This window comes from Protopterus annectens, chromosome 3.part1 (genome assembly GCF_019279795.1).
Source record: "Protopterus annectens isolate FY-2018-M chromosome 3.part1, PAN1.0, whole genome shotgun sequence".
Taxonomy (NCBI): Eukaryota; Metazoa; Chordata; order Ceratodontiformes; family Protopteridae; genus Protopterus; species Protopterus annectens.
Genome location: NC_056732.1, coordinates 1,839,728,311 through 1,839,755,905, shown reverse-complemented (window position 1 = coordinate 1,839,755,905; position 27,595 = coordinate 1,839,728,311). Strand labels below are relative to the sequence as shown.

The 27,595-nt window shown below is 43.1% G+C and overlaps 1 protein-coding gene across 1 annotated transcript in view; it reads right to left on the bottom strand.

Annotated features, from left to right (window-relative positions):
* The window catches only part of LOC122797905 (zinc finger protein 585B-like), a 90,018-nt gene extending 64,675 nt beyond the window's left edge, over positions 1–25,343 (bottom strand). Inside the window, exon 1 of the mRNA XM_044066424.1 lies at positions 24,866–25,343. Coding sequence (XP_043922359.1) covers positions 24,866–25,343 — 478 coding nt within the window. The remainder of the gene's footprint in view (positions 1–24,865) is intronic.
* Positions 25,344–27,595: the final 2,252 nt, after the last annotated feature.

Sequence of the window (27,595 nt, the reverse complement as noted above, 5' to 3'; positions counted from 1 at the left end):
TGTTAACTTACAACACAGTTGCTGTTCAGCAAAACTGCCTCCTTGATAATGACACAAGTATTACTTATGTTCTGGGCTTTATAAGATTTACAAATTACTCAGTGTACTTTTGCAGGAAACTGTACTCCTGACGGTTGCAACCATCAGTGAATTTTGGCCTGCAGCAACCAATTCCTGTTCTTCTAACTGAACTTGTGATGTCTGGCAGTAAGTGCAGATGACTAAAGTTCTGCTTGCATTGCTAAGAGTACGTGGTTTGAATCTTTCCACCTTCATATGCCTACTGTGTGCCCTTGAACATGTCACTTAACCAGGCAGTGCTTTGGGGCACATGAGAATTTGGGTTAGACTCATCAGTGGTCTCCAGGACTGCATACAAAGCTACTTTACATGAATCCATGGCCCTGACCCGTTATTCCTTTTTCACACCACAATTATCACAATACTGTTTCTATGTTAAGCTTCTTCAGTCTGTTATTGGCTATGGTGGCTGTCGGTTTCAATAACTATCCATATACATTCATAGCTTTTCAGTGTATGTTAACCTTTTATGTAATGTGTCTCAGTCACAACCACTCAGTGGTGACGTGTATAATATATAAAATGTTTCCTTTCTGCAATGTCTTTTCCTGCTCCTTTCTATTCCATTTACAGCTCACTTCCCCAAAGCTGATTATACCAGATTACATTATCTGTGATATTCGCTTACTCATGTACCCTTTAACATTGTTTGTTAGCTGTGAATGTTTTGCTGTTTCATGGTTTCCACAGTTTACTGTCTGCCAAGCAGTTCTGTCATAATCTCATGTGAGATGATGGAAAACCATTTGAAATGTCAGGACCACTACAGTGAGTCCCAAAATATGGAGACTAAATTGCCAAAAAACAGATGGACATTTCCCTGACTATTTCATTTTATCAAAGGTAAGGACAGCTGGTATAAACACAAGTTTGTGGGTGTGGGGGGCTTGCCCCCCCCGACACAAACACACACACGGAGGAGTACTGGACTTGCCCCCCTGCCAAAAAGAAGTTTAAAGGGGAAGAGTGATTTTCAAGATTCATTCACACGGATTTTTGGTCTTTTTTTTGTCATGTTGACACATAATTACAAGTGACAACATTTCAATGTTGTTTGTCTTTCAGCTTTTCCTGGTTAGGGGTCACCACAGCAGAACTCCGGTCCTCTAATGATTGGCAGTAGATTTTTCACGGTGCCGAGTTGCCAGCTCGATGCCCAACCTTCAACTAAGGCACGCCCATTTTTGCATGTGTTTCGGAACACCACTCGACCTGCAGGGAGGACATGCAGACTCCACACATTCTGTGCACAGCTTCTTTAGCAATGCTTACTGCTACTGAAGAGGCAGTGTTCTGACCACCCACTAATATGTCACTCTACCCATAGCAAACTCTACAATTTTTGCACTATAAAATGATTGTTTTTATAGCCCATTACTTTGTTTCTTTTTGAAATATCTTGACATGAGCTGCAAGTATTTTTTTTACCTCAGTCAGCACAAAATGAAGAAATTAGAGCTGGCTATAATTTGATGAATAATGGATACCTGTCCACATTTTAATGCAAGTGCCTTATTTTTCAAATAGGATTTGTTTATATTATATAAAATAGCTGACTCATGCTTTCTTCAAAAACGTACATTAGCACTGCCGCACATTAAGCATTTTCACAATGCCAATTAGATAAGCACAACATGCTTGTCAAATAAAGATGCTTAATTCACAAAATGTCTGCATTTTCCTTGTACAAAAGGAAAAAGGTACAGCACAAACTCAAGAACGTCAGCTCATAATCTATCTTCTGCACCACCTGCACAGTCATAGGAAGTATAATATGTTGTTACTGCACTTAATATTTTTAAGAAGCACTGTAATGCAGCTTGTCAGCCCATTTTCTCCCTTTGTTTCTGACTGTTGCACAGGGACTGCTGCATCACCAGGGCTCCTGTCAAGTCCCACCTTGTCTGGTCTCTGTATTATGCTCCTCCCATTCAATTCCTATGTCAGTTGTTTTCTTTACATATCAACACCTACCATATTTATATTTGTAATGCATGAATGCCACAATCAAGGACCCTAAGATTAATAAACTGATTAATGAAAAATGGAGTATTCAGTTTCCTTGCATTAACATTTCACTCTCTCTTTGCTTAGTAATGTAATTAAACTCTGCCTATACCTGTCTAGTGGCCATGGAAATTAAAATTATAAGGGGTCTGTTTAGTGTTTCGATAGCAGAGGATTTCAGAGTAAAGTGGAAATAGAAATAGCAGGCCTATTTTATATGTATAAGCCTGGGCCTTCAGCCACATCACTACCATAAACAACAGGCCTGTTTCATAAGTATAAGCCGGGGGCTTCAGCAACATTACCACAATAAACACCAGGCCTGTTTCACATGTATAAGCCAGGGGCTTCAGCCACATCTCTACCATAAACAGCAGGTCTGTTTCATATGTACAAGCCTGGGGTTTCAGCCACAACACTACCATAAACAGCAGGCCAGTTTCATATGTATATGTCTGGGGCTTCAGCCACATCACTACCATAAACAGCAGGCCTGTTTCATATCTATAAGCCTGGGGCTTCAGTCACATCACTACCATAAACAGCAGGCCTGTTTCAGGTGTACAAGCCTGGGCCTTCAGACACATCACTACTATAAACAGCAGGCCTGTTCCATATGTATAAGCCTGGAGCTTCAGCTACATTACTACCTTAAAAACCAGGCCTATTTCAAATGTATAAGCCTGGGGCTTCAGCAACATTACTACAATAAACACCAGGCCTGTTTCCCATGTATAAGCTTGGGGCTTCAGACACATCACTACCACAAATAACAGGCCTGTTTCTAGGGTTGCCAGCTTTCTTTGTGGCAAAAACTGGACTAAGGTCACGCCCCTCACATCACCCATAACTCCACCCATTCCCACCCCTCTCCCATCCATGCTCCGCCCATTTTGTGACACCACCATGACATCGCTGATGGGAACACCCTCTTTTTTTTTAACTTAGTGTGCACTGAGTTATTGATTTTCACAAAATGTTATTCAATGGCTGTAATAGTATATTCTTCCTTATGTTTTACTTGCCTATTTTGTGAGGTTGCTTTGCTTCTCACTTTAAAGTCCCATGTAGCAAACAATTTAAAATAAAAAGCAGTAATGCATGTATAGTAAACAAAAGCACCATTTTAAATTATCGAGAAAGCAGAAAGGTGAGTGGAGCATCAAATATTAAAAATGATAAATACAACAAAGTCAAATATGTGTTGTTTAACCTGCAGGTCCTGCATAATACTGCAACATTTCCTGTTGCAAGTTAATTACTGTATTTGGGTCATCTGATTTGACAGTTCAAAAAAAATTACCAAAAATGGAACAGCAATTCAAGCATCAGGGTGGCAAAAGGGCAGTATATGTTTTTATTTTATTCATTCTCTTACTTGCTTTCATAGTATTTCCCTTACAGCTATGTGTCCTGATTAAATTGCAAATTTGGAAAAGCTACAAAATAAACTGTAGTGAGTGCAGCAATAGCCTGAAATATCGATCAGGTCGTCAGGAAAATGCCCATGTCACTCTAAATGCAATCAAGGTTAAACATCAAACATCAGCCTTTGAGAACCAGCTTTTGTTGATCTTTTTTTCACCACATTTCAACAGCTGAAAAGAAAGAAGGCTAAGTTTCCCAAGTAAGCACACAAGACAATACTCCCACTCCCTGGTGAACACTCCAACCACAGTGTATATAGCATAAATCATTATTTGAAACCATTAGTCCTTAAAAATCACAAATATCAACACAGTACAAGCAACTACATGAAGGGAAACTTGGAAAGTTGCTACTTAAAAAAATCTAACTGTAATGCTTAATAGCGAAGACCACTTACTTTATATATCTTCGAGATTTGGATAAAAAGTAAATGAAAGTAAAAGTACTAATGTCAATCAATACATGTCAGTGTTACCTTTAATGTCAATCAATACATGTCAGTGCTACCTTTGTATCCACATCTGCCAGTGAATCTCTTCTAAACTTGTCAAACAATCCTGGCTCTTCAAATGGTTCTCCAATGTAGGGTCTCTGGCTCCTGATGGTAATCCAGCTATTGCTGTCTTTCTTACAATGCAACAAATGTACATAAGAAGGTTCAAAACTACACCAGCCAACCAGCGACCATAACATCCTACTGTGATTAGTTACAGTACTGCAATGTGAGCCCTAACCGGAAACGGAAGACACAGTACTGAATTAGGAACGGGCGAGCACAAGAAGTTTAGATTCTGCGTACAAAGCGATCTTAGTCATAAAATACAGAGATATAGAGGTCTCTGAAGCATTTCTCCTGCACCATAGTGCTCTATCTGACTCACCAGGCTGTATAGCCAAAAACACACCTGGACCGCAGGCAATTAGGAGGAGAGAGAGAGAGAGAGAGAGAGTAAAGATGGTGCAGGAGAAACGCTTGAGAGACCGTGGCAGTGGCACAAAACCCAGACTTCACGTGTCTGGTTTTGAAGGAAATTTGTAACCAGACAATTTGTAGGAAAACCGGACAGTCCAGTCAAAAACCGGACAGCTGGCAACCCTACCTGTTTCATATGTACAAGCCTGGACATTCAGCCGCATCACTTCCATAAAGAGCAGGCCTGTTTCATGTGTACAAGCCTGGGGCTTCAGCCACATCTCTATCATAAACAGCAGGCCTGTTTCATATGAATAAGTCTGGGCCTTCAGCTGCATTACTACCATAAACAGCAGGCTTGTTTCATATGTATAAGCCTGGGGCTTCAGCCACATCACTACCAAAAACAGCAGGCCTGTTTCATATGTACAAGCCTGGGCCTTCAGCCACATCACTACCATAGACAGCAGGCCTGTTTCATATGTACAAAGCCACATCACTATCATAAACAGCAGGCCTGTTTCATTCGTACAAGCCTGGGGATTCAGTCACATCACAAACATAAACAGCATGTCTGTTTCATATGTATATGGCTGGGGCTTCAGCCATATCACTACCATTAATAGCAGGCCTTTTTCATGTGTATAAGCCTGGGGCTTCAGCCACATCACTACCATAAACAGCAGGCCTGTTTCATATGTATAAGCCTGGGCCTTCAGCCGCATCACTACCATAAACAGCAGGCCTGTTTCATATGTACAAGCCTGGGGCTTCAGCCGGATCACTATCATAAACAGCAGGCCTATTTCATATGTATAAGCCTGGTCCTTCAGCCACATCGCTACCATAAACAACAGGCCTGTTTCATATGTACAAGCCTGGACCTTCAACCGCATCACTACCATAAACAGCAGGCCTGTTCCTTATGTACAAGCCGGGGGATTCAGTCACATTACTACGATAAACACCAGGCCTGTTTCATGTGTATATGCCAGGACCTTCAGCTGCATCACTACCATTAACAGCAGGCCTGTTCCATATGTACTAGCCGGGGGCTTCAGTCACATCACTACCATAAACAGCAGGCCTGTTTCATACGTATAAGCCTGGGGCTTCAGCCATATCACTACCATAAACAGCAGGCCTGTTAAAGGTGTACAAGTCTGGGGTTTCAGCCACATCACTACTATAAAGAGCAGGCCTGTTTCATATGCATAAGCCTGGTCCTTCAGCCACATGACTACCATAAAAAGCAGGCCTGTTTCATATGTATAAGCCTGGGGCTTCAGCCGCTTCACTACCATAAACAGCAGGCCTGTTTCATAAGTATAAGCCAGGGGCTTCAGTCACAGCACTACCATAAACAGCAGGTCTGTTTCATATGTATAAGCCTGGGCCTTCAGCCACATCACTACCATAGACACCAGGCCTGTTTCACATGTACAAACTTGGGGTTTCAGCCATATCACTACCATAAATAGCAGGCCTGTTTCATATGCACAGTCCTGGGGATCAGCCACATCACTACCATAAACAGCAGGCCTGTTTCATATGTACAAGCCTGGGGCTTCAGCCACATCAAAACTATAAACAGCAAGCCTGTTTCCTATGTATAAGCCTTGGGCTTCAGCCACATCACTACCATAAACAGCAGGACTGTTTTATATGTATAAACCTGGGGGTTCATCCAAATCAGTACCATAAACAGCAGGCCTGTTTCATATGTACAAGCCTGGGGCTTCAGCCGCATCACTACCATAAACAACAGGCTTGATTCATATGTATAAGCCTGGGGCTTCAGCAACATTACTACAATAAACACCAGGCCTGTTTCACATGTATAAGCTTGGGGCTTAAGGCACATCACTACCACAAACAACAGGCCTGTTTCATATCTACAAGTCTGGACCTTCAGCCGCATCACTACCATAAACAGCAGGCCAGTTTCATATGTATAAGCCTGGGGCTTCAGCCACATCATTACAATAAACAGTAGGCCTGTTTCATATGTATAAGCCAGGGCCTTCAGCTGCATCGCTACCATAAACAGCAGGCCTGTTCCATATGTAAAAGCAGGGGGCTTCAGTCATATCAGTACCATAAACAGCAGGGCTGTTTCATACATATAAGCCTGGGGCTTCAGTCATATCACTACCATAAACAGCAGGCGTGTGTCAGGTGTACAAGCCTAGGGTTTCAGCCACATCACTACTATAAACAGCAGGCCTGTTTCAAATGTATAAGCCTGGACCTTCAACCGCATCACTACCATAAATAGCAGGCCTGTTCCATATGTATAAGCCTGGGGCTTCAGCCACATCAGTACAATAAACAGTAGGCCTGTTTCATATGTATATGCCAGGGTCTTCAGCTGCATCACTACCATTAACAGCAGGCCTGTTCCATATGTACAAGCCGGGGGCTTCAATCACATCACTACCATAAACAGCAGGCCTGTTTCATATGTATAAGCCTGGGGCTTCAGCCATATCACTACCGTAAACAGTAGGCCTGTTTCAGGTGTACAAGTCTGGGGTTTCAGCCACATCACTACTATAAAGAGCAGGCCTGTTTCATATGTATAAGCCTGGGGCTTCAGTCACATCACTACTATAAACAGCAGGCCTGTTTCATGTGTACAAGCCTGGGCCTTCAGACACATCACTACCATAAAAAGTAGACCTGTTTCATATGTATAAGCCTGGGGCTTCAGCCGCTTCACTACCATAAACAGCAGGCCTGTTTCATAAGTATAAGCCAGGGGCTTCAGTCACAGCACTACCATAAACAGCAGGCCTGTTTCATATGTATAAGCCTGGGCCTTCAGCCACATCACTACCATAGACACCAGGCCTGTTTCACATGTTGGGTTGGGAGGGTGGCCTAATGGTTAAGGTGTTTGCCTTACAAACACAAGGTGCATGGTTTGAGTCACACAAGGGATAGTTGGCTAGGCTTAAAATGGCTCGCAAGGGCAGTTAGCTTAGTACTAACCTATGAACCTATGAACCTATGAACCTATGAACATGTACAAACTTGGGGTTTCAGCCATATTACTACCATAAACAGCAGGCCTGTTTCATATGTACAAGCCTGGGGCTTCAGCCACATCACTTCCATAAACAGCAGGCCTGTTCCATATGTATAAGCCAGGGGCTTCAGCCGCATCAATACCATAAACAGCAGGCCAGTTTCATGTGTATAAGCCTGTTCCTTCAGCCACATTACTACCATAAACAGCAGGCCTGTTTCATACGTACAAGCCTGGGGCTTAAGTCACATCACTACCATAAACTGCAGGCCTGTTTCATATGTATAAGCCTGGGGCTTCAGCCACATCACTAACATAAACAGCAGGCCTGGTTTATATGTATAGGACTGAGGCTTCAGCAGCATCACTACCATAAACAGCAGGCTTGTTTCATATGTATAAGCCTGGGTCTTCAGCCAAATCACTACCATAAACAGCAGGCCTGTTTCATATGTACAAGCCTGGGTCTTCAGTCACATCACTACCATAAACAGCGTGCCTGTTTCACATGTACAAGCCTGGGCCTTCAGCCACATCACTACCATAAACAGCAGGCCGGTTCATAGGTTCATAGGTAGATACTAGGCTATCGGCCCTGGGGCCTATACAAGCCCAGCCAAAAAGGTACCCTGGCTTTTGGCACCCAAGAATATTATTTTCCTGTGCCACTGTCGAGCAGAGCCACAGAGGTGAACCCCGAGGTGAATTTCCCATTTCCCACCCAATCATCAAGATTTTTCTTGAAGAGTGTTAATGAGGAGCTTTGTTTGATATAGATAGGTAGTTTATTTCAAAGTGTGGGAAGTCTCTGGGACAGGAATCTATCCCTCCGGCATGTTCTGTTTATTGTGGTGACAAGGTTTAGGTCCCTAGAGCGTGTAGCTCGGAGGGATTGGGATTTCTTTAAGTGGAGCATATCCAACAGCTCTGGGTTTGACATAGCTTTGTATGTTAGGCAGAGATCACCTCTGAGAAGGCGATATGCGACAGAGTAAAGCTGGAGTTTTTTGAGACGGTCTGCGTAGGACATCTGTTTGAGGCCGGTAATTCTCTTTGTGAGGTATTTCTGCAGCCTTTCCAGTTGTTGTAGATGTCCTGTGAGGTACATACCAAAAGGGGCGTTGTACTCTATAATGGGTCTAATGAGTGATGAGTAGAGGGGAACAATGACCTCTTTTTTTCCTGGATGAGAAACCTTTTGTGATGAGGTGTGCCACATAGAAGGATTTCCTGACTACTGTGGTGATGTGATTATCAAAGGAGAGACTACTGTCCACCTGTGTCCCAAGGTCTCTTATCACACTTTCGGTGTTAAGTATACTACCGCTTATGTTGTAGTTCATGGGTACAGAGTTTTTACCAAAGGGGATGACAATGCACTTTTTGGCACTGAGCTTGAGCCCATGGCTTTGACACCCGGCATCTGTCTCAGTGAGGCCCTTTTGTAGGATGTCCACATCGTTAGGAGTTTCAATTATGGTTCCTAGTTTGCTGTCATCTGCGAACTTCGTTAGCCAAAGACCTTCTGTGTTAGCCTGTACTTCAGAGAAGTAGATACCAAACAGGAGAGGACCCAGGACTGAACCCAGTGGTACTCCACTTGTCACTGGTCTGAAGTCGGATTTGGAGTCTGCTACTTTCACAGTGTGGGTTCTGTCAGTGAGCCAGTTGGCAACCCATCTTGTGACATAGGGATTTATACCTAGTTTAGTGAGTTTATCTATTATTCTGGAGTGGGGGATGGTGTTGAAAGCCTTGGCAAGATCTAGACAGGATGTGTGAACCACCTTACCCTTTTCTATGGCTTTGGTGACTGCTTCAAAGAAGTCTATCAGGTTTAGGAGACATGATCTGGCTTTTACAAACCCGAACTGGGTGGGATCCAGAGTTTGGAGATTACCAATGTCTTTGTTTATAAGTTCCATGATGATACATTCCATGGCCTTGCAGACCAGGCTCATCAGGCTAATGGGGCGGTAGTTCCCGGGGTCCGTGGTGCCTCCCCCCTTGTGGAGTGGGATAACCGTTGCTGTGCGCCATTCAGTAGGCACAAAGCCTGAGGTGAGGTTATGATTGAACATGGTACTTAGGTGGGGTGCCAGTTCGTTCTGTAGTTCGTGTGGAATGCAGCCTGGGATGTTGTCTGGTCCCATGGATGCTGTGTTGTTGGCTTTGAAAAGTGTGTTTTTTACCTGTGCAGCAGTGATTACAGGAACATTGCATTCTTCCGGTATAGAGATGGGCTCTTTAGGGGGTGAGAGGGGGGTAAAGTTAGCACTGAACCTATCTGCCAGAATGTTGGCAATATCAGTTGGGTCTGTATATTTAGTGCCATTCTGCTGTAACTCAGAGCACATCTGAGTGTTGCCATTGAGATTCTTGACATAGCTATAGAATGCTTTGTGGTTGTCTTTAGAATCAGTGGCAATTTTGTTTTCGTAACTAGCTTTGGAGGATTTTATCAGGGATCGCAGCTTCTTTCTGAGGCTGACCAGGGAGCTCTTCCACTCGTGGGATTTTACTCTCTTTTGCAAGAGTTTCTTCCTTCTGTTGTACAGTTTGTTTATGGCAGGGGACCACCAGATTGGCTTCCTTTTTTTGGAGGATAGTTTCTTGGTTCTGTTTGGGATAGCACGATCCATGCACTCATGTAAGTGCTTATAAAGTGCAATTGTGTAGGATTCAGTAGTCATAACTGTATTGTCCATCTGCATGGGTGTCATGAAGTTCACCACTTCTGTCTTAAGAAGCATGAAGTTGGCTTTGGAGAAATTTTTTACCATGGTTTCCTTAATGAGGGGTGGAGGCAGGATGTGGATATCTAGGGTAATTAGCTTATGGTCGGATCGGACCAATGAGGCGTTGACTTCAGGTGTGGAACACAGGTTACTCATATTGGTAATGACTAGATCTAGGATACTGTTGCCCATGGTGGGGGTGTGGATAAGTTGATCCAGGGCATTGGAGTTTATGAATTCCAGAAAGCGTTGAGCGAAGGAGTTGGTACATGAGTAGTTTTCCCAGTTAATGGTGGGGTAGTTGAAATTGCCCATTATTAGGGTGTTTGGTTGAAACCTAATATTTTCCAGTACATCAAGAAAAGAGGAGTGGGAATCCTGGGGCATGGTGGGTGATCTGTAGCAAGCTACAATTTGGATTGCAGTTTTGCCCAGAGTTAGTTGCACTTGGATAACCTTGGCTGCATTATGCTGAGCAACTAGTCTGGAGGTGTGGATATCCTTAATGAATATGGACACACCTCCGCCTTTGGTTTTCCGGTCCAGGTTACATGGCCAAAAAGTGTGGTATGAGTTATAGCCTGGTAGTGCAGGGGTGCTCTCTGGAGCCTTGAACCAGGTCTCAGTCACTGCACAGATATTGATGTTCTCCAGTTTAAGGAGTGCCTCGAGTGAGTACATTTTGAGATTTAGACTTCTAGCATTGAGTAGCATCATCCTCAGTTTTTGCTTGCCTGTTCCTATTAAGGTGTTGAATTTGTCATTTGAACCTTGCCTAAAAAAGGCACTATAGGAGCGGCAAGAACCTTAGCCAGTATCCGGAATCCCAGGGGTGACAGGTGCAGGCCATCTCTGGCAAAGCATTGTGGTCTGTCGACCATGTCATTCCAGGCAGACAGATACTGGATCCCTTTAGAATGGCACCAGAAGCTTAGCCAATTGTTGAAGTCAATCATTTTCTCCTTGTACTGTGGCATCATTCTGGGTGATGACAGAATGCTACACAGGGATAGGGTCATACCTGCCTGGGCTACAAGATCGGAGAGCTCTTCCATGTCTCTTTTCATGTAGTCCAGGGAGGTACATCTCAGGTCATTCACATCAACATGGACAATGACAGAATCATATTTGTACTTGCTGTGGAGTGACCTGAGTGCGTGGGTTATGTGGCGGATCCTGGCACCCGACAGGCAGCTGACAATAACCTTCTCCTTGTTTAGCCTGGTGAGTGGGACATCAGTGTGCCTGACTATAGAGTCACCTATGACTAGTGTGTTGGGTACGTTGTTTTGTCTTATTGGCTGTGGTTGAGTGGCACACTGAGTCTGCGGGCTATGTGTCATTTGGGTTGTGTTGGTGGGTGGAGGTTGCTTGCATTTCTGCTTTGGAGGTCTCTGTTGCTTGAGCAGATTATTATTGAGAGCCTTCGCGAATGTTTTTGTGTTTCTATGTGTGGATTTTGGTGGTGTAGATTTAGTGAGACTATGTGATGAGTGTGGTGTGGTGCAAGTGTTTACCTTCTCCTCTTGACTGTCAAGTTCAGTCTTAAGTGCAGAGAGCTTTGCCTCCAGTTTGACTAGATAAGTGCATCTCTCACAGGTTGTAGTGTTGGGTGGTAGGAGGAGAGGGTTGTCTGTGTACATGAGGCAATTTCTACATTGCCCCAAGATGCCCAGATTCATCAGATAGACAGGGGAGAACACTGGGAGCTGACCCTTGTATATGCCTGAATAAAAAAACTATTTTCCTCTAGATAAGTGAGGAAAGTGAGTACAAGAGCTGATTTTCTCTAAGCAAGTAAGGAAAGTAAGTACCAAAACTGTTTTCCTCTAGGTAATGAGGAAGGTTGAGTGCTGTAGTAATTAGTAAGTTATTTAGTGCTTACAAGTTCTGAACAAGTGCTGATCACGAAGAAGCAAATTCAAGTCCTAAAAGTAAGAATCTGTATCTGGACTAAACTAGTTACAGAAAAGGGGGGAAACAAGTGCAAATGTGGGCTTTTAAATCAGAAAGTTGAGAGAGATGGAAAAACTGCAGAAATGGCCAATAACTACAGTTTCTGGGCCAGAACCACTCCTTATGTGGTAGATACATTACCTAGTGCTTACCACTCCCACTGATAAGCTAGAAGGCTTCCCTCCAACACAGAAAGCTTGGGGGGGGGGGGCTCAGAAGCTTACATACAGTCCTGGATACAGCAAATCTGAATCCGGACTACACTAGTTACAGGAAAGGTATTATTTATATTTATATTTATATACATATATATATATATATATATATATATATATATATATATATATATATATACAGAAAAGTAGCTAAAACAGCAGTCAAAACAATTCAAATGCAGTGCAAGCTAGCACACTTGAGTATGTAGCAATGTTAGACCAAACAGTTTAAAAAATGCAATTAAATTAAAAATGACTACATGTAAAAGCCTGGGGCTTCAGCCACTTCACTACCATAAACAGTAGGCCTGTTTCATTTGTACAAGCCTGGGGATTCAGCCGCATCACGAATATAAACAACATGCCTGTTTCATATGTATAAGGATGGGGCTTCAGCCACATCGCTACCATAAACAGCAGCAGCAGGCCTGTTTCATATGTACAAGTCTGGGGCTTCAACCACATAACTACCATAAACAGAAGGCCTGTTTCATATGTATAAGCCTGGGCCTTCAGCCGCATTACTACTATAAACAGCAGGCCTGTTCCATATGTACAAGCCCGGGGCTTCAGCCACATCACTACCATAAATAGCAGGCCTGTTTCATATGTACAAGCCTGGGGCTTCAGCCGCATCACTACCATAAACAGCAGACCTGTTTGATGCGTACAAGCCTAGGGTTTCAGCCACATCACTACATAAACAGCAGGCCTGTTTCATGTGTACAAGCTTGGGCCTACAGCCACATGACTACCATAAATAGCAGGCCTGTCTAATATGTACATGTCTGGGCCTTCAGCCGCATCACTACCATAAACAGCAGTCCTGCTTCATACTTACAAGCCTGGGGCTTCAGGCACATCACTACCATAAAAAACAGGCCTGTTTTACATGTACAAGCCTGGGGCTTCAGCCACATTACTACCATGAACAGCAGGCCTGTTTTATATGTATAAACCTGGGAGTTCAGCATCACTACCATAAACAGCAGGCCTCTTTCATATGTATAAGCTTGGGGCTTCAGGCACATCACTACCATAAACAACAGGCCTGTTTTTTATGTACAAGCCTGGGCCTTCAGCCACATCACTACAATAAACAGCAGGCCTGCTCCATATGTATAAGCCTGGGGCTTCAGCCACATTACTACCATAAAAATCAGGCCTGTTTCATATGTATAAGGCTGTGGCTTCAGCAACATTACTACAATAAACACCAGGCCTGTTTCACATGTATAAGCTTTGGGCTTCAGACACATCACTACCACAAACAACAGGCCTGTTTCATATGTACAAGCCTGGACCTTCAGCCGCATCACCACCATAAACAGCAGGCCTGTTCCATATTGTCAGAAGAAAAATTCAAACAAGTCACATCTGCCTCAGGTGATGAAAAACTTCTTTATTAGCAGCTAACCGGATTACACAGCATGTTGGCCAAGATGATCTCCTCTGGTCAACTTGTTTACTGACATCAACTTTTACACTGCAAGCAAAACAACTTTTTGTTACATTTCTGACCGTTGACAGTTGGCTATGGAAAAACACCTGTGGTAAACATGTTTATCAAAAATTACCTCAAACCAACAGTTAGTACAGAATGTTCAAGAAGTACAGAATGTTCAGTTCAACAATGGTAGCTCAAATTTTCCAGGACACACAGCCTGCTTCAGTAAATTAACTCTTACTCAGCCGTGCGTCCTTATCCCAGGCTTAACCAAGCTGTAACTAAATCTCTTTATTCTGAAATGCAGAAAACAGTTATTATTCAGGTTCATAAGCAATGCTGCATTTTGTTCACAGATGAGGCCCATCTTTGATAGGCATATCCCAACAAATAACATGTTCACTTTGCAAGAAGAGGAAAAAGACAAATAACAGTATGTTTTAAAACTTTTTCTCTTAACATTTCCCCCCCCTGAAAACACTTTTTTCTTTTATTTCAGCAATATATGGTAAAAACTAAATTTTTCTTTGCATACATTACTTCATTGGCAAGACAAATTTTTAAACTTCAAAAACATTTGCAAAAAGTCACATTTCAATGTATTCACTTTCACCAGTCTGTTGCAATTGCTGGTACATCGTCTTCGTAACAGCAGTATCAACCAGTCTTTGTAGAAGACCTCTGATACAGGGTATACAACAACCACCACATACCACCACGATAGCCACAGCGACTCCGACGGACACCAGGAAACTGCTGATGAGATGACTCCATTTTCCAAACCATGCTTGTAGAAAGTCTGTAAAGGGATTACTTACCCCAGAGTTCTCTGCCAATTCTTCGGATAACATTTCCAAACCTTTCAAAGCTCGAGTGATACTTCCATCAGGTGCAGTGTTGTTTGGAATATACGTACAACAGAAAGTCCCAAACATCTTGCAAACTCCTCCTTCTTTGGCCAGGAGCATATCCAACGCAATTCGATTCTGCCATTCCACCTGCGAAGTGGCCTCCAGTTGTTCAGCAATTCCTTTCAATGCATCTTTGGTATAGTTCACAAAACGCTGCTGGTTATAGTAAATGTAATTGATCCAGTCCACATTCTTATTAGGTTGAATCCAGACAAAGATGGATGTAAAACCAGCTGCTATTTGGTTTATTGCTTTGTATTCATCAGGTACACCTCTTGGTACGCCAATACTATCGATGTAGACACCGTTATCGAAGGATTGCTTCGGTGCCTCTCTTCTCCTACTCAACCACTTTGGCTTTATTTCAGGTTCTCTTACGAAATTGCTTGCTGGAACTGGGAAAATGTAGAAAGGCAGAATTAACTTTACAAGTGCACAAGTTCCCTTCCAGGGAATCGTAAGCCTTGATCTGAGTTTGATGTCTCCACATAACCACCATACGTCTGCTAAACTATGAGTTTGGTTCTCCAGAAATGGATTCTCATTGCCATTCACAGTAACATTCCAATAGTTCTGTCCCATATTGCCATAATTCTTTCCTGTGCCATCTCTGGAAATGCACATACATGAACCTGGATAGGAAATCGCTGCAGGCGGTTTCTCAACTTTGCTTATGACTGGAAAACGCTGAGTTTCATTTTTACATTTATCTTCAGTTTTGTTGAAGAATAATTTCAACAGACACGTTAGGTTACCTTCATCTCGCATCAATGGGACTGTCGCTAGTTGCTGTTTACCTTCAGCACAAGAAATACAGTTCTCACGATGTGCCTCTCGGGTACTGTATCTAACCCAAGATAACCATTCATTACGGTGTACGAATCCCGTCTCGAGTAACAATTGTTCTTCTTCTGTGAAGGCAAAATCTGCTTTACTTGTAGCATTCTTAAGGCTTTGTACTTTAAGTTGGAGGGTCCCCAAAGGATCAGTTCCAGTTGGAAGGGACACTCCAATTCCATAAACTCCTGAATCACTTTCTTGTGGTGACACAATGGTTATAGTAATTTCTTCGGTACCTTGGGAATGCGCAATTTTTATTCTTTGTTGCCTGCTTTTATCTTTCTCTGGTATCACTGCACCACTTGTTTCCCATCCATTCATATCTGTTTACCACCAAACATTTGACCAGGACGTACAGTCTCTATTACACAAGTATTTTGCACGAGTCAAGAAATTATTATTGTTCCATTTAGAACAGTCCAAAATTCCTTCACAAAGTTTTACCTTAAACACAGTAGTAACACCTGCTTGCGCTTGCAGCACCACCATTCCTTTTTCTCTTGCAACTGTTCCTTCTCGTATGGACATATTTACTTTCGCCACCAAAATCATTATCATGTGACAGTTCAAGTACCAGTTGAACATGGCCATCCTCCCCAAGGACTACCTCGCGCAGTTGGTTTCTTCACTGGGTTTGAGAAGAACTAACCCCTATTGGGCTAATCCCCCTTTGTAGCCAGACTTTGCGCTCAGAGGTCCGGTGGAGTTTGACCAACATCAATGGTAGAAGGAAGAGCCTTGAGTTTTTTACAGTGGGTGATATGAATCCACGAAGTCCTCTCAGCGATCTTTACAGCCGTAGGTGTCGAGATTAGTACTTGGTATGGGCCTTCCCACCTGGGGGATGACCAATTCTTTCTCTTCACAATTTGGATCCACACCCAGTCCCCGGGTGCCACGCTTAACAAGGTTTCATTTCTGGAATCTGCAAAGGAGTCATTGGTTACAAGAGATTTGACATTTAGCAGCTTCTTCATATAATCCGCTAGATCCTCACCCCCCTCACGTTCCGCTGGCAACAATCCTTGCCACTGCGGGACGTAATATGGTCTCCCAAACAAAAGTTCAAATGGTGTAAGTCCTTTGTAGGAGGGTGAGATTTGCATAAACAGGAGTGCCAAAGGAAGGCACGCAGTCCATGATCTATGTGTTTCTGCCATCAGTTTGTGGAGCTTAGTCTTCAAGACACCGTTGTGTCTTTCCACCAGTCCAGTTGACTGCGGATGGTAAGCACAATGATATTTAAGATCAATTTGAAACACTTGACCCAACTTCTGAACAATCTGGTTAACAAAATGAGACCCATTATCACTGTAAATGCGTCTTGGTAAACCAAATCGGGGAATTATTTCTGTAGTCAAAGCTTTGCTACTGTTTGTGCATTCGGGTGCTTCACTGGAAAAGCTTTTACCCATTTAGAAAAAGCATCAATAATGACTAAACAGAACCTTTTTTCCTCTGAGGGTGTCAATTCAATAAAGTCCATACAGAGTGTGTGGAATGGATATGGAGGGGTAGGGAATGCCTGCTGAGACTTTTTAACTCCCCCCCCCCCCGAGCATGATACTTTGCACATAATAAACAAGATAAACAGAATTGCTTTGCATAAGTTGAAAAACCCTTACACCAAAACACCTTAGACACTATTTGAATCATTGTCTGTACTCCTACATGGGCAGGTCCATGGCTAACCAATGCCACATACCTAAAAAGGTTTGAGGGTAATACCATTTTGCCATCTGATGCCCTATACAACCCATCCTGTTGAGTGATACCATATTTTACCCAACGACATTTTTCCTTCTGTGTTGTCAATGTTTGCATTACTTTTAGTGTCTCTAAGTCTAAGAGGTGTCTGGGCTCTAAATCATTGTCATGTAAAAGCAAATCATGTTCTTGAGCTGCCTTTTTTGCAGCCATATCAGCAAGGGCATTTCCCCTGGAGACAGGATCTTTTTGTTGTTATGTGCGGAACATTTACATATCGCTATCTGAAGTGGCAGTTGCACTGCATCTAACAACTGTAAAATTAAATCTCTGTGATTTATTGGTTTGCCTGTCGCAGTAACCATTCCCCTATTCTTCCATTGTTGAGCGAAAACATGTACAGTGGAGAAAGCATATTGATTATCTGTATAAATTGTCACTTTTTTACCCTCCCCTAAGGTACAAGCTCGAGTCAAAGCCACCAACTCAGCTGCTTGTGCAGAATAAATGTTTGACAATCTTTTTGCCTACAAAACCTCAGTTTCTGTGGTGACTGCATACCCTACCAGTGTTTTTCCTACAGTGTCTTTCTTTGCTGATCCGTCTACAAACAAAACGAGATCAGAATCTACCAACAGAATATCCATTAAATCTGGTCGGAGAAGCACTTTGTCATGAATGCTCTCTAAACAAATGTGTGGAGTACCTTCTTCTGGAGTCGGCAAAAGTGTTGCCGGATTAAGAGCAGTACATCTTTCTATGGTCATATGAGGCTGTATCAGCAGCACTGTCATACATGAAATATGTTGACTAGGGGATAAAAAGGTTATCTTATCTTGCAAAAGTATAGTAGCTACTGAATGTGGAACCCGCAATTGTAATGGGTGAAACAAAACTAATGATGCTGAGGCTTGTACTGCCATGGTGGCTGCCACTACAGCTTGAACACAATGCGGCAATGCCCTTGCAATAGGATCTAATCTGGAGGAGTAGAAAGCTATCGGTCTCTGTTTATCCCCATGTACTTGTACCAGAACCGAAGTCATATATCCTCCCTTACAATCAACCATTTGTATAAACGGCTTAGAATAGTTCGGAAAACCCAAAACAGAGGATCCTGCTATCAATTCCTTAATTGTAATAAATGCCTGTATTACCTTATTTGTCCATTGTATATTATTCTTAGCCGCCATGGGAGTATCATAGATCAGTGCGGTCAATGGCCCTACTTCCTCAGCATAATTAGGGATTCAACTTCTACAAAAATTAGTCACACCTAAAAAGGACATCATCTCCCGCTTAGTTGTGGGCATAGGTGCCTCAAGAATTGCTTGTTTTCTTTTGTTCTCCAATTGTCTACCTTCCTGCGAGACTAAATAACCCAAGTACTTTACTTGTGCTTTCCACAATTGTAACTTTTCCTTATTTACCTTATGTCCTTGCTCAGCTAAAAAACTAAGAAGGGCAAGGGTATCCCTTTTACAACTTTCCTGCGTGGGTGTGGCCAACAAAATATCATCTACATACAACAGAACCTGGCTTCCCTCTGGGGGAACAAACTGAGCTAAATTCGCAGCCATTTCTTGTGTGAATATTGTCGGACTCTCACAATAACCCTGTGGCAATCTGGTGTATGTGTATCTTTTACCTTGATAAGTGAATGCAAACCAAAATCTACTCTCCTTATGTAGTGGCATGGAGAAAAAAGCATTGCTTATATCTATGACAGAAAAATATCTGTGCTGAGGTAGTAAATCATTAAGTAATGTATAGGGGTCAGGGACCACCGGTGCTCTTGGGATCACAGCTGAATTAACTGCTTGTAAATCCTGAACCAACCTCCATGACCCATCCGGTTTCTTTACAGGAAACAATGGAGTATTGCAGGGCGAATCTGGGCATTCAACAAGAATTCCTACCTGTTTTAGCTGCTCAATGACTGGCTTAATTCCTTCCTCTGCTTGTTTACTTAGTGGGTATTGGTGCTTACGAGGTCTAAAACCTGACTTTGGAGTTATACAAACTTCACCTGCTGTTTTCATCAGTCCTACATCCCCTTTACCTTTTGACCATAAATCTACAGGTAAGACACTTAACGCACTATCTTCCTCTTGAGTTAGGAGGATTTGTCATGCCATTTCTGTTTTGTCATCCCTGAGGTGCACACTTGGTTGTGCCCAAATCACCCAATTTAATCTTTATACCTGGATCTGTTGATCTTTCAACTGACTTTCAGACATTGTGTTCCAATTCATTACCTTTTTCGCCAAATCTACCCAATGTGTCCCCACCGCTTTAGTAATTGAAATATGTGGGCTATAACCTCAGCGATATAAAGAACTCATTTCCTTGGTTAAAGTACAGGTCACTACTGTATTACCTTGCGTATCCCAAAACATATCATTAAAAATTATCCTTGCACGTTTGTGCTTAAAGAATTCTTTTTCAAATTCTTTATCCGGACCAGGGGCCTTTCTATAGAACATTGTACAATGTAAGTGCGCCGCAACCTGCGGTGACCCGCTCCTAGATTTGCTTAAAGCTAGGTTGATCAAATCTGTATCAACCCTCCCCAGACCGTTTGAAATCAAGTCCTGGCTATACCAGTAAAACAAGTCTTGTACTCCCTGTACCACCAAGCCATCTGCTAACCTTTTCGCCTCAATACCTTTAGGTGTGAGAATTGCCGCTGTTCCAAACAAATGCATCAAATCTCTTCCCAGCAAATTAACTGGACAAACTTTCGATATAATTACCCTACACCTAACAGTTTGGTTTGTTTGCGGATCTGTGAACAATAGAGGATGTGACAGTGGTTCCTTATAAATTTTCCCATTTGCCGCTTTCACAAGGACAAACTCGTCTGTCTCGCAGTTCGGAGGCAGAACTGCTGGACCCAAAAGTGTACGTGATGCACCTGAATCACATAAAAACTCCACTTTCTGTCCCTCAACCAAAATCTCTATCATGGGTTTTTGATCTAGATGCATAGCAATACCCAAATTTGCCAGGTTTATGACTTCACAGCCACAATCCCGCCCTTCCTTCTGAGTGTTCTGACATTCATCGCAGAGAGTGTCTGCCTCATCATCATCACAATCATTCTCACTTTCTTCTTCTCTACAATAATCACAATAATGAATTTGGCACCTTCCTTTACTATCATATAGTCATGTGGAGCCCTTGTTTGTAAGCTGTGGGGGATATTGCCACTCTTCACAGTCGGCAGCGAAGTGCCCATGTCTACCTCACTTAAAAAAATCTCCATGTTTTAACCTCCCCTCATATTCCTCTGAATGTCCACCCGGTTTATTTAACGTGTCCCATTTCGGGCCCCCGCATTTTTTTACGCCACCATGGCGCCCTTACCCCCTTTGGTCCTGTACCAAGAATATACCACCATCATCCCCTACTGCTAACACTTGTACTTTCTTTTTATTTTTTAAATTGAAATGTCGCTCAGCATGCCGTGCATATTCAAACAAAGGTTGCAGTCTGCATGTTCTGTGATCTACCATATGCTTAGTTATAAAACTACTTATCGGAGCCCTACAACCCTTAAGAAAAGCATTTTTCAATTGCTGTTCATACGGACTATCATTGGTCTGATCCTGCGGAATCATCATTCCACAATGGTTATTGAACACTTCTGTCAATCTTACAATATAGTGATCTACAGATTCATCATCATTTTGGATGCACTGATTTATTATTGTCCAATCTGCTCTTGGACGCCACTTATCAGAAATTCTCTTTAACAGATCAGTGACTCGCGTGTCTAACACCCCAGAATTATGCTTTAATGTAGTGCCATCATCTGCCTTACATGTCCAAGTACCACAAACTAAGTGCCAATCTGGACCCAGAATTTGTCGCACTACTTGCTCTACTTCTAAACCATTTAGATGATAACTTAAATGCATACCAACTATGTCCTCAGAAAACCTTTGGAAATTAACCTTGGGATGAGGAATACCATCCGTAGCTCGTTTTATATCCTCTCTTGCCCAGGGACGATAAACTAAAATAGTTGGCTCTTGTCCAACATCCCCTGCTTGTGGGTTTGCAACTTGTATTAAGGGAAGAACTTCTGAGTAGTGAGAAAGTTTAATGGCCCAACGTCTTTGCCCTGCTGGTCCTGACCTTAACTGCATAGGTTGGTCTACCTGTTGCAAAGCAACCTTGGGTACTACAGGAATTTGCAGGTAAATTGGAGGGGTCACAACACTTCCTTGAGCAGCCAATAACCCACCCTGCTGTACAGATCCCACATCTTCAGACTGATATTGAGGAGGTTCTGCCGGTACGGCAGCAGCAATTTCCCCATACGGTGGGGCAGTTGCCTGCCTTTGTACCGCACAAACTGTATGCTCATCCTCCTTATCTAAAAATAAAGCTACTTTTACACTTGGCACCAGTGATCCCTTTTGATTTATTTTTTCTTTTTCCTAGCACTGTTTTTCTTTTATAGCTCGTCTATTTGCTTCTTCTAACCATTTTTGTGCTTGGGGAAATCCCAATTGTCTTTGCTTTTTAGTTCTAGTTCCCGCATCTCTTTTCAAATCTCTAACCAATTTTCCACAGGCATTCTTATTCAGTGTACCATCAAAATCATATTTCAACTTCCACTTTTTCAAAAATTTTACATTATTTTTGTTTAAACCTTTCATATACGTAGCATCAACATTTAAACAGACATCACTCTCACACTTGCAGCAACTCGAACCCATGTTTCCCCTAGATTTCTTATCTTAGGACTGTATCAAAGTTATTTTACAGGGCTTATTATAAAATGGGGCTATCTTAACGGGTGATCCTAACAAAATAATCTTAACAAGTAATCCTACCCACCCTTAACTAAAAATAAAAACCCTTGTCGACAAGGTTAAATTAAATTAAAAGAAAATTTATTTTTCATCCTACCTGAACTAGATGAGACTCCGTTTCCCCTTTTCGTTCAGAAACCGTCCCTCAGATAGGGATCAGAGAGCGGCCGGCCTCCTTTCAAAGACAAATCAGTCAGACGGCTTTCAGTCGAGGGAATCTTAAGATGAGAAACCCTCACCTGCATAGGTTTTTCGGTCTCTCTGTCGGTCTGATCCATATCTTTGTAGAGGTTTCCGTTCCGAAGGACCAAAATGTCAGAAGAAAAATTCAAACAAGTCACATCTGCCTCAGGTGATGAAAAACTTCTTTATTAGCAGCTAACCAGATTACACAGCATGTTGGCCAAGATGATCTCCTCTGGTCAAATTGTTTACTGACATCAACTTTTATACTGCAAGCAAAACAACTTTTTGTTACATTTCTGACCGTTGACAGTTGGCTATGGAAAAACACCTGTGGTAAACATGTTTATCAAAAATTACCTCAAACCAACAGTTAGTACAGAATGTTCAAGAAGTACAAAATGTTCAGTTCAACAATGGTAGCTCAAATTTTCTAGGACACACAGCCTGCTTCAGTAAATTAACGTTTACTTGGTCGTGCGTCGTTATCCCAGGCTTAACCAAGCTATAACTAAATCTCTTTATTCTGAAATGCAGAAAACAGTTATTATTCAGGTTCATAAGCAATGCTGCATTTTGTTCACAGATGAGGCCCATCTTTGATAGGCATATCCCAACAAATAACATGTTCACTTTGCAACAAGAGGAACAAGACAAATAACAGTATGTTTTAAAACTTTTTCTCTTAACACATATGTACAAGCCTGGGGCTTCAGCCACATCACTACCATAAATAGCAGGGCTGTTTCATATGTACAAGCCTGGGGCTTCAGCCGCATCACTATCATAAACAGCAGGCCTATTGCATATGTATAAGCCTGGTCCTTCAGCCACATCACTACCATAAACAGCAGACCTGTTTCATAGGGACAAGCCTGGGGCTTCAGCCACATCACTACATAAACAGCAGGCCTGTTTCATGTGTACAAGCTTGGGCCTTCAGCCACATGACTACCATAAATAGCAGGCCTGTCTCATATGTACAAGTCTGGGCCTTCAGCCACATCACTACCATAAACAGCAGGCCTGTTTCATACTTACAAGCCTGGGGCTTCAGGCACATCACTACCATGAACAGCAGGCCTGTTTTATATGTATAAGCCTGGGGCTTCAGCCACATCACTTCCATAAACAGCAGGCCTGTTCCATATGTATAAGCCTGGTCCTTCAGCCACATTACTACCATAAAAAGCAGGCCTGTTTCATATGTACAAGCCTGGGGCTTAAGTCACATCACTACCATAAACAGCAGGCCTGTTTCATATGTACAAGCCTGGGGCTTCAGCTGCATCAGTACCATAAAAAGCAGGCCTGTTTCATACGTACAAGCCTGGGGCTTCAGCCACATCACTACCATAAACAGCAGGCCTGTTTCATATGTAAAACCCTGGGCCTTCAGCTGCATCACTACCATAAACAGCAGGCCTGTTTCATACGTACAAGCCTGGGCCTTCAGCCACATCGCTACCATAAACAGCAGGCCTGTTTTATATGTATAACACTGGGGCTACAGCCACATCACTACCATAAACAGCAGGCCTGTTTCATATGCAAAAGCCTGTGGCTTCAGCCGCATCACTACCATAAACATCAGGCCTGTTTCATATGTACATGCATGGGGATTCAGTCACATCACTACCATAAACAGCAGGCCCGTTTTTTATATGTCCAAGCCTGGTGCTTCAGCCACATCACTACCATAAACAGCAGGCCTGTTTCATATGTATAAGCCTGGGGCTTCAGCCACATTACTACCATAAACATCAGTCCTGTTTCATATGTATAAGCCTGGGGCTTCAGCCACATTACTACCATAAACATCAGTCCTGTTTCATATGTATAAGCCTGGGACTTCAGCCACATCACTACCATAAACAGCAGGCCTGTTTCATATGTATAAGCCTGGGGCATCAGCCACAAGACTACCACAAACAGCAGGCCTGTTTCATATGTATAAGCCAGGGGCTTCAGCCACACCACTACCATAAACAGCAGGCCTGTTTCATATGTACAAGCCTGGGGCTTCGAGCACATCACTACCATAAACAGCAGAACTGTTAGATATGTACAAGCCTGGAGCTTCAGCCACATTACTACCATAAACATCAGTCCTGTTTCATATGTATAAGATTGGGGCTTCAGCCACATCACTACCATAAACATCAGTCCTGTTTCATATGTATAAGCCTGGGGATTTAGCCACGTTACTACCATAAACATCAGGCCCGTTTCATATGTAAAAGCCTGGGGCTTCAGCCACATCACTACCATAAACAGCAGGCCTGTTTCATATGTATAAGCCTGGGGCTTCAGCCACATGACTACCACAAACAGCAGGCCTGTTTCATACGTATAAGCCTGGGGCTTCAGCTACATGACTACCACAAACAGCAGGCCTGTTTCATATGTATAAGCATGGGGCTTCAGCCACATCACTACCATAAACAGCAGGCCTGTTTCATATGCACAATCCTGGGGCTTCGGGCACATCACTATCATAAACAGCAGAACTGTTAGATATGTACAAGCCTGGAGCTTCAGCCACATTACTACCATAAAGAGCAGGCCTGTTCCATATGTACAAGCCTGGGGCTTCAGCCACATCAGTTCCATAAACAGCAGGCCTGTTCCATATGTATAAGCCTGGGGCTTCAGCTGCATCAATACCATAAACAGCAGGCCTGTTTCATGTGTATAAGCCTGGTCCTTCAGCCACAATACTACCATAAACAGCAGGCCTGTTTCATATGTACAAGCCTGGGGCTTCAGCCGCTTAACTACCATAAACAGCAGGCCTGTTTCATACATACAAGCATTGGGCTTCAGCCACATCACCACCATAAACAGCAGGCCTGTTTCATATGTAAAAGCCTGGGCCTTCAGCCATATCACTACCATAAACAGCAGGCCTGTTTCATATGTATAAGCCTGGTCCTTCAGCAACATCACTACCATAAACAGCAGGCCTGTTTCATACGTACAAGCCTGGGCCTTCAGCCACATCACTACCATAAACAGCAGGCCTGTTTCATATGCAAAAGACTGTGGCTTCAGCCGCATCACTACCATAAACATCAGGCTTGTTTCATATGTACATGCCTGGGGATTCAGTCACATCACTACCATAAACAGCAGGCCTGTTTTATAGGTCCAAGCCTGGTGCTTCAGCCACATCACTACCATAAACAGCACGCCTTTTTCATATGTATAAGCCTGTGGCTTCAACCACATCACTTCCAAAAACAGCAGGCCTATTTCATATGTATAAGTCTGGGGCTTCAGCCACATCACAACCATAAACAGCAGGCCTGTTTCATATGTATAAGCCTGGGCCTTCAGCCACATCACTACCATAAACAACAGGCCTGTTTCATATGTACAAGCCTGGGGCTTCAGCCACATCCCTTTCATAAACAGCAAGCCTGTTCCATATGTAGAAGCCTGGGGTTTCAGCTGCATCACTACCATAAACAGCAGGCATGTTTTATATGTATAAGCCTGGTCCTTCAGTCAAATAACTACCATAAACTGAAGGCCTATTTCATACGTACAAGCCTGGGGCTTCAGCCACATCACTACCATAAACAGCAGGCCTGTTTCACATGTACAAGCCTGGGGCTTCAGCCGCATCAGCACCATAAACAGCAGGCCTGTTTTAGAAGTACAAGCCTGAGGCTTCAGCCACATCACTACCATAAACAGCAGGCCTGTTTCATATGTAAAAGCCTGGGCCTTCAGCCGCATCACTACCATAAACAGCCAACATGTTTCATATGTATAAGCCTGGTCGTTCAGCCACATCACTACCATAAACAGCAGACCTGTTTTATAAGTACAAGCCTGGGCCTTAAGCCACATCACTACCATAAACAGCAGGCCTGTTTTATATGTATAAGCCTAGGGCTTCAGCCACATCACTACCATAAACAGCAGGCCTGTTTCATATGCACAAGCTTGTGGCTTCAGCCGCATCACTACCATAAACAGCAGGCCTGTTTCATACGCACAAGCTTGGGCCTTCAGCCACATCATTACCATAAACAGCAGGCCTGTTTCATATGTACAAGCCTGGGCCTTCAGCCACATCACTACCATAAACAGCAGGCCTGTTTCATATGTATAAGCCTGGGCCTTCAGCCACACCACATCTATAAGCCTGGGCTTTCAGCCGCATTACTAACATAAACAGCAGGCCTGTTTGATATGTTTAAGCCTTGGGCTTCAGCCACATCACTGCCATAAACAGCAGGCGTATTTCATATGTATAAGCCTAGAACTTCAGCCACACCATGTGTATAAGCCTGGGCCTTCAGCCGCATCACTACCATAAACAGCAGGCCTGTTTCATATGTAAAAGCCTGGGCCTTCAGCCCCATCACTACCATAAACAACCGACCTGTTTCATATGTATAAGCCTGGTCGTTCAGCCGCATCACTACCATAAACAGCAGACCTGTTTCATACGTACAAGCCTGGGCCTTCAGCCACATGACTACCATAAACAGCAGGCCTGTTTTATATGTATAAGCCTGGGGTTTCAGCCACATCCCTTTCATAAACAGCAGGCCTGTTTCCTACGCACAAGCTTGGGCCTTCAGCCACATCATTACCATAAACAGCAGGCCTGTTTCATATGTACAAGCCTGGGGATTCAGCCACATCAAAACTATAAACAGCAAGCCTGTTTTAGAAGTACAAGCCTGGGGCTTCAGCCACATCACTACCATAAACAACAGGCCTGTTTCATACGTACAAGCCTGGGCTTCAGCCACATCACTACCATAAACAGCAGGCCTGTTTCATATGTAAAAGCCTGGGCCTTCAGCCACATCACTACCATAAACAGCAGGCCTGTTCCATATGTATAAGCCTGGGCCTTCAGCCACACCACATGTATAAGCCTGGGCTTTCAGCCACATTACTAACAAACAGCAGACCTGTTTGATATGTTTAAGCCTTGGGCTTCAGCCACATCACTGCCATAAACAGCAGGCGTATTTCATATGTATAAGCCTAGAGCTTCAGCCACACCATATGCATAAGCCTGGGCCTTCAGCCGCATCACTACCATAAATAGCAGGCCTGTTTCATATGTATAAGCATAGGGCTTCAGCCACATCATTACCATAAACAGCAGGCCTACTAGACATGTACAAGCCTGGGCCTTCAGCCAGATCACCTCCATAAACAGCAGGCCTGTCTCATATGTACAAGCCTGGGGCTTCATCCGTATCACTACCATAAACAGCAGGCCTGTTATATGTGTATAAGCCTGGGGTTTCAGCCATATCACTACCATAAACAGCAGGACT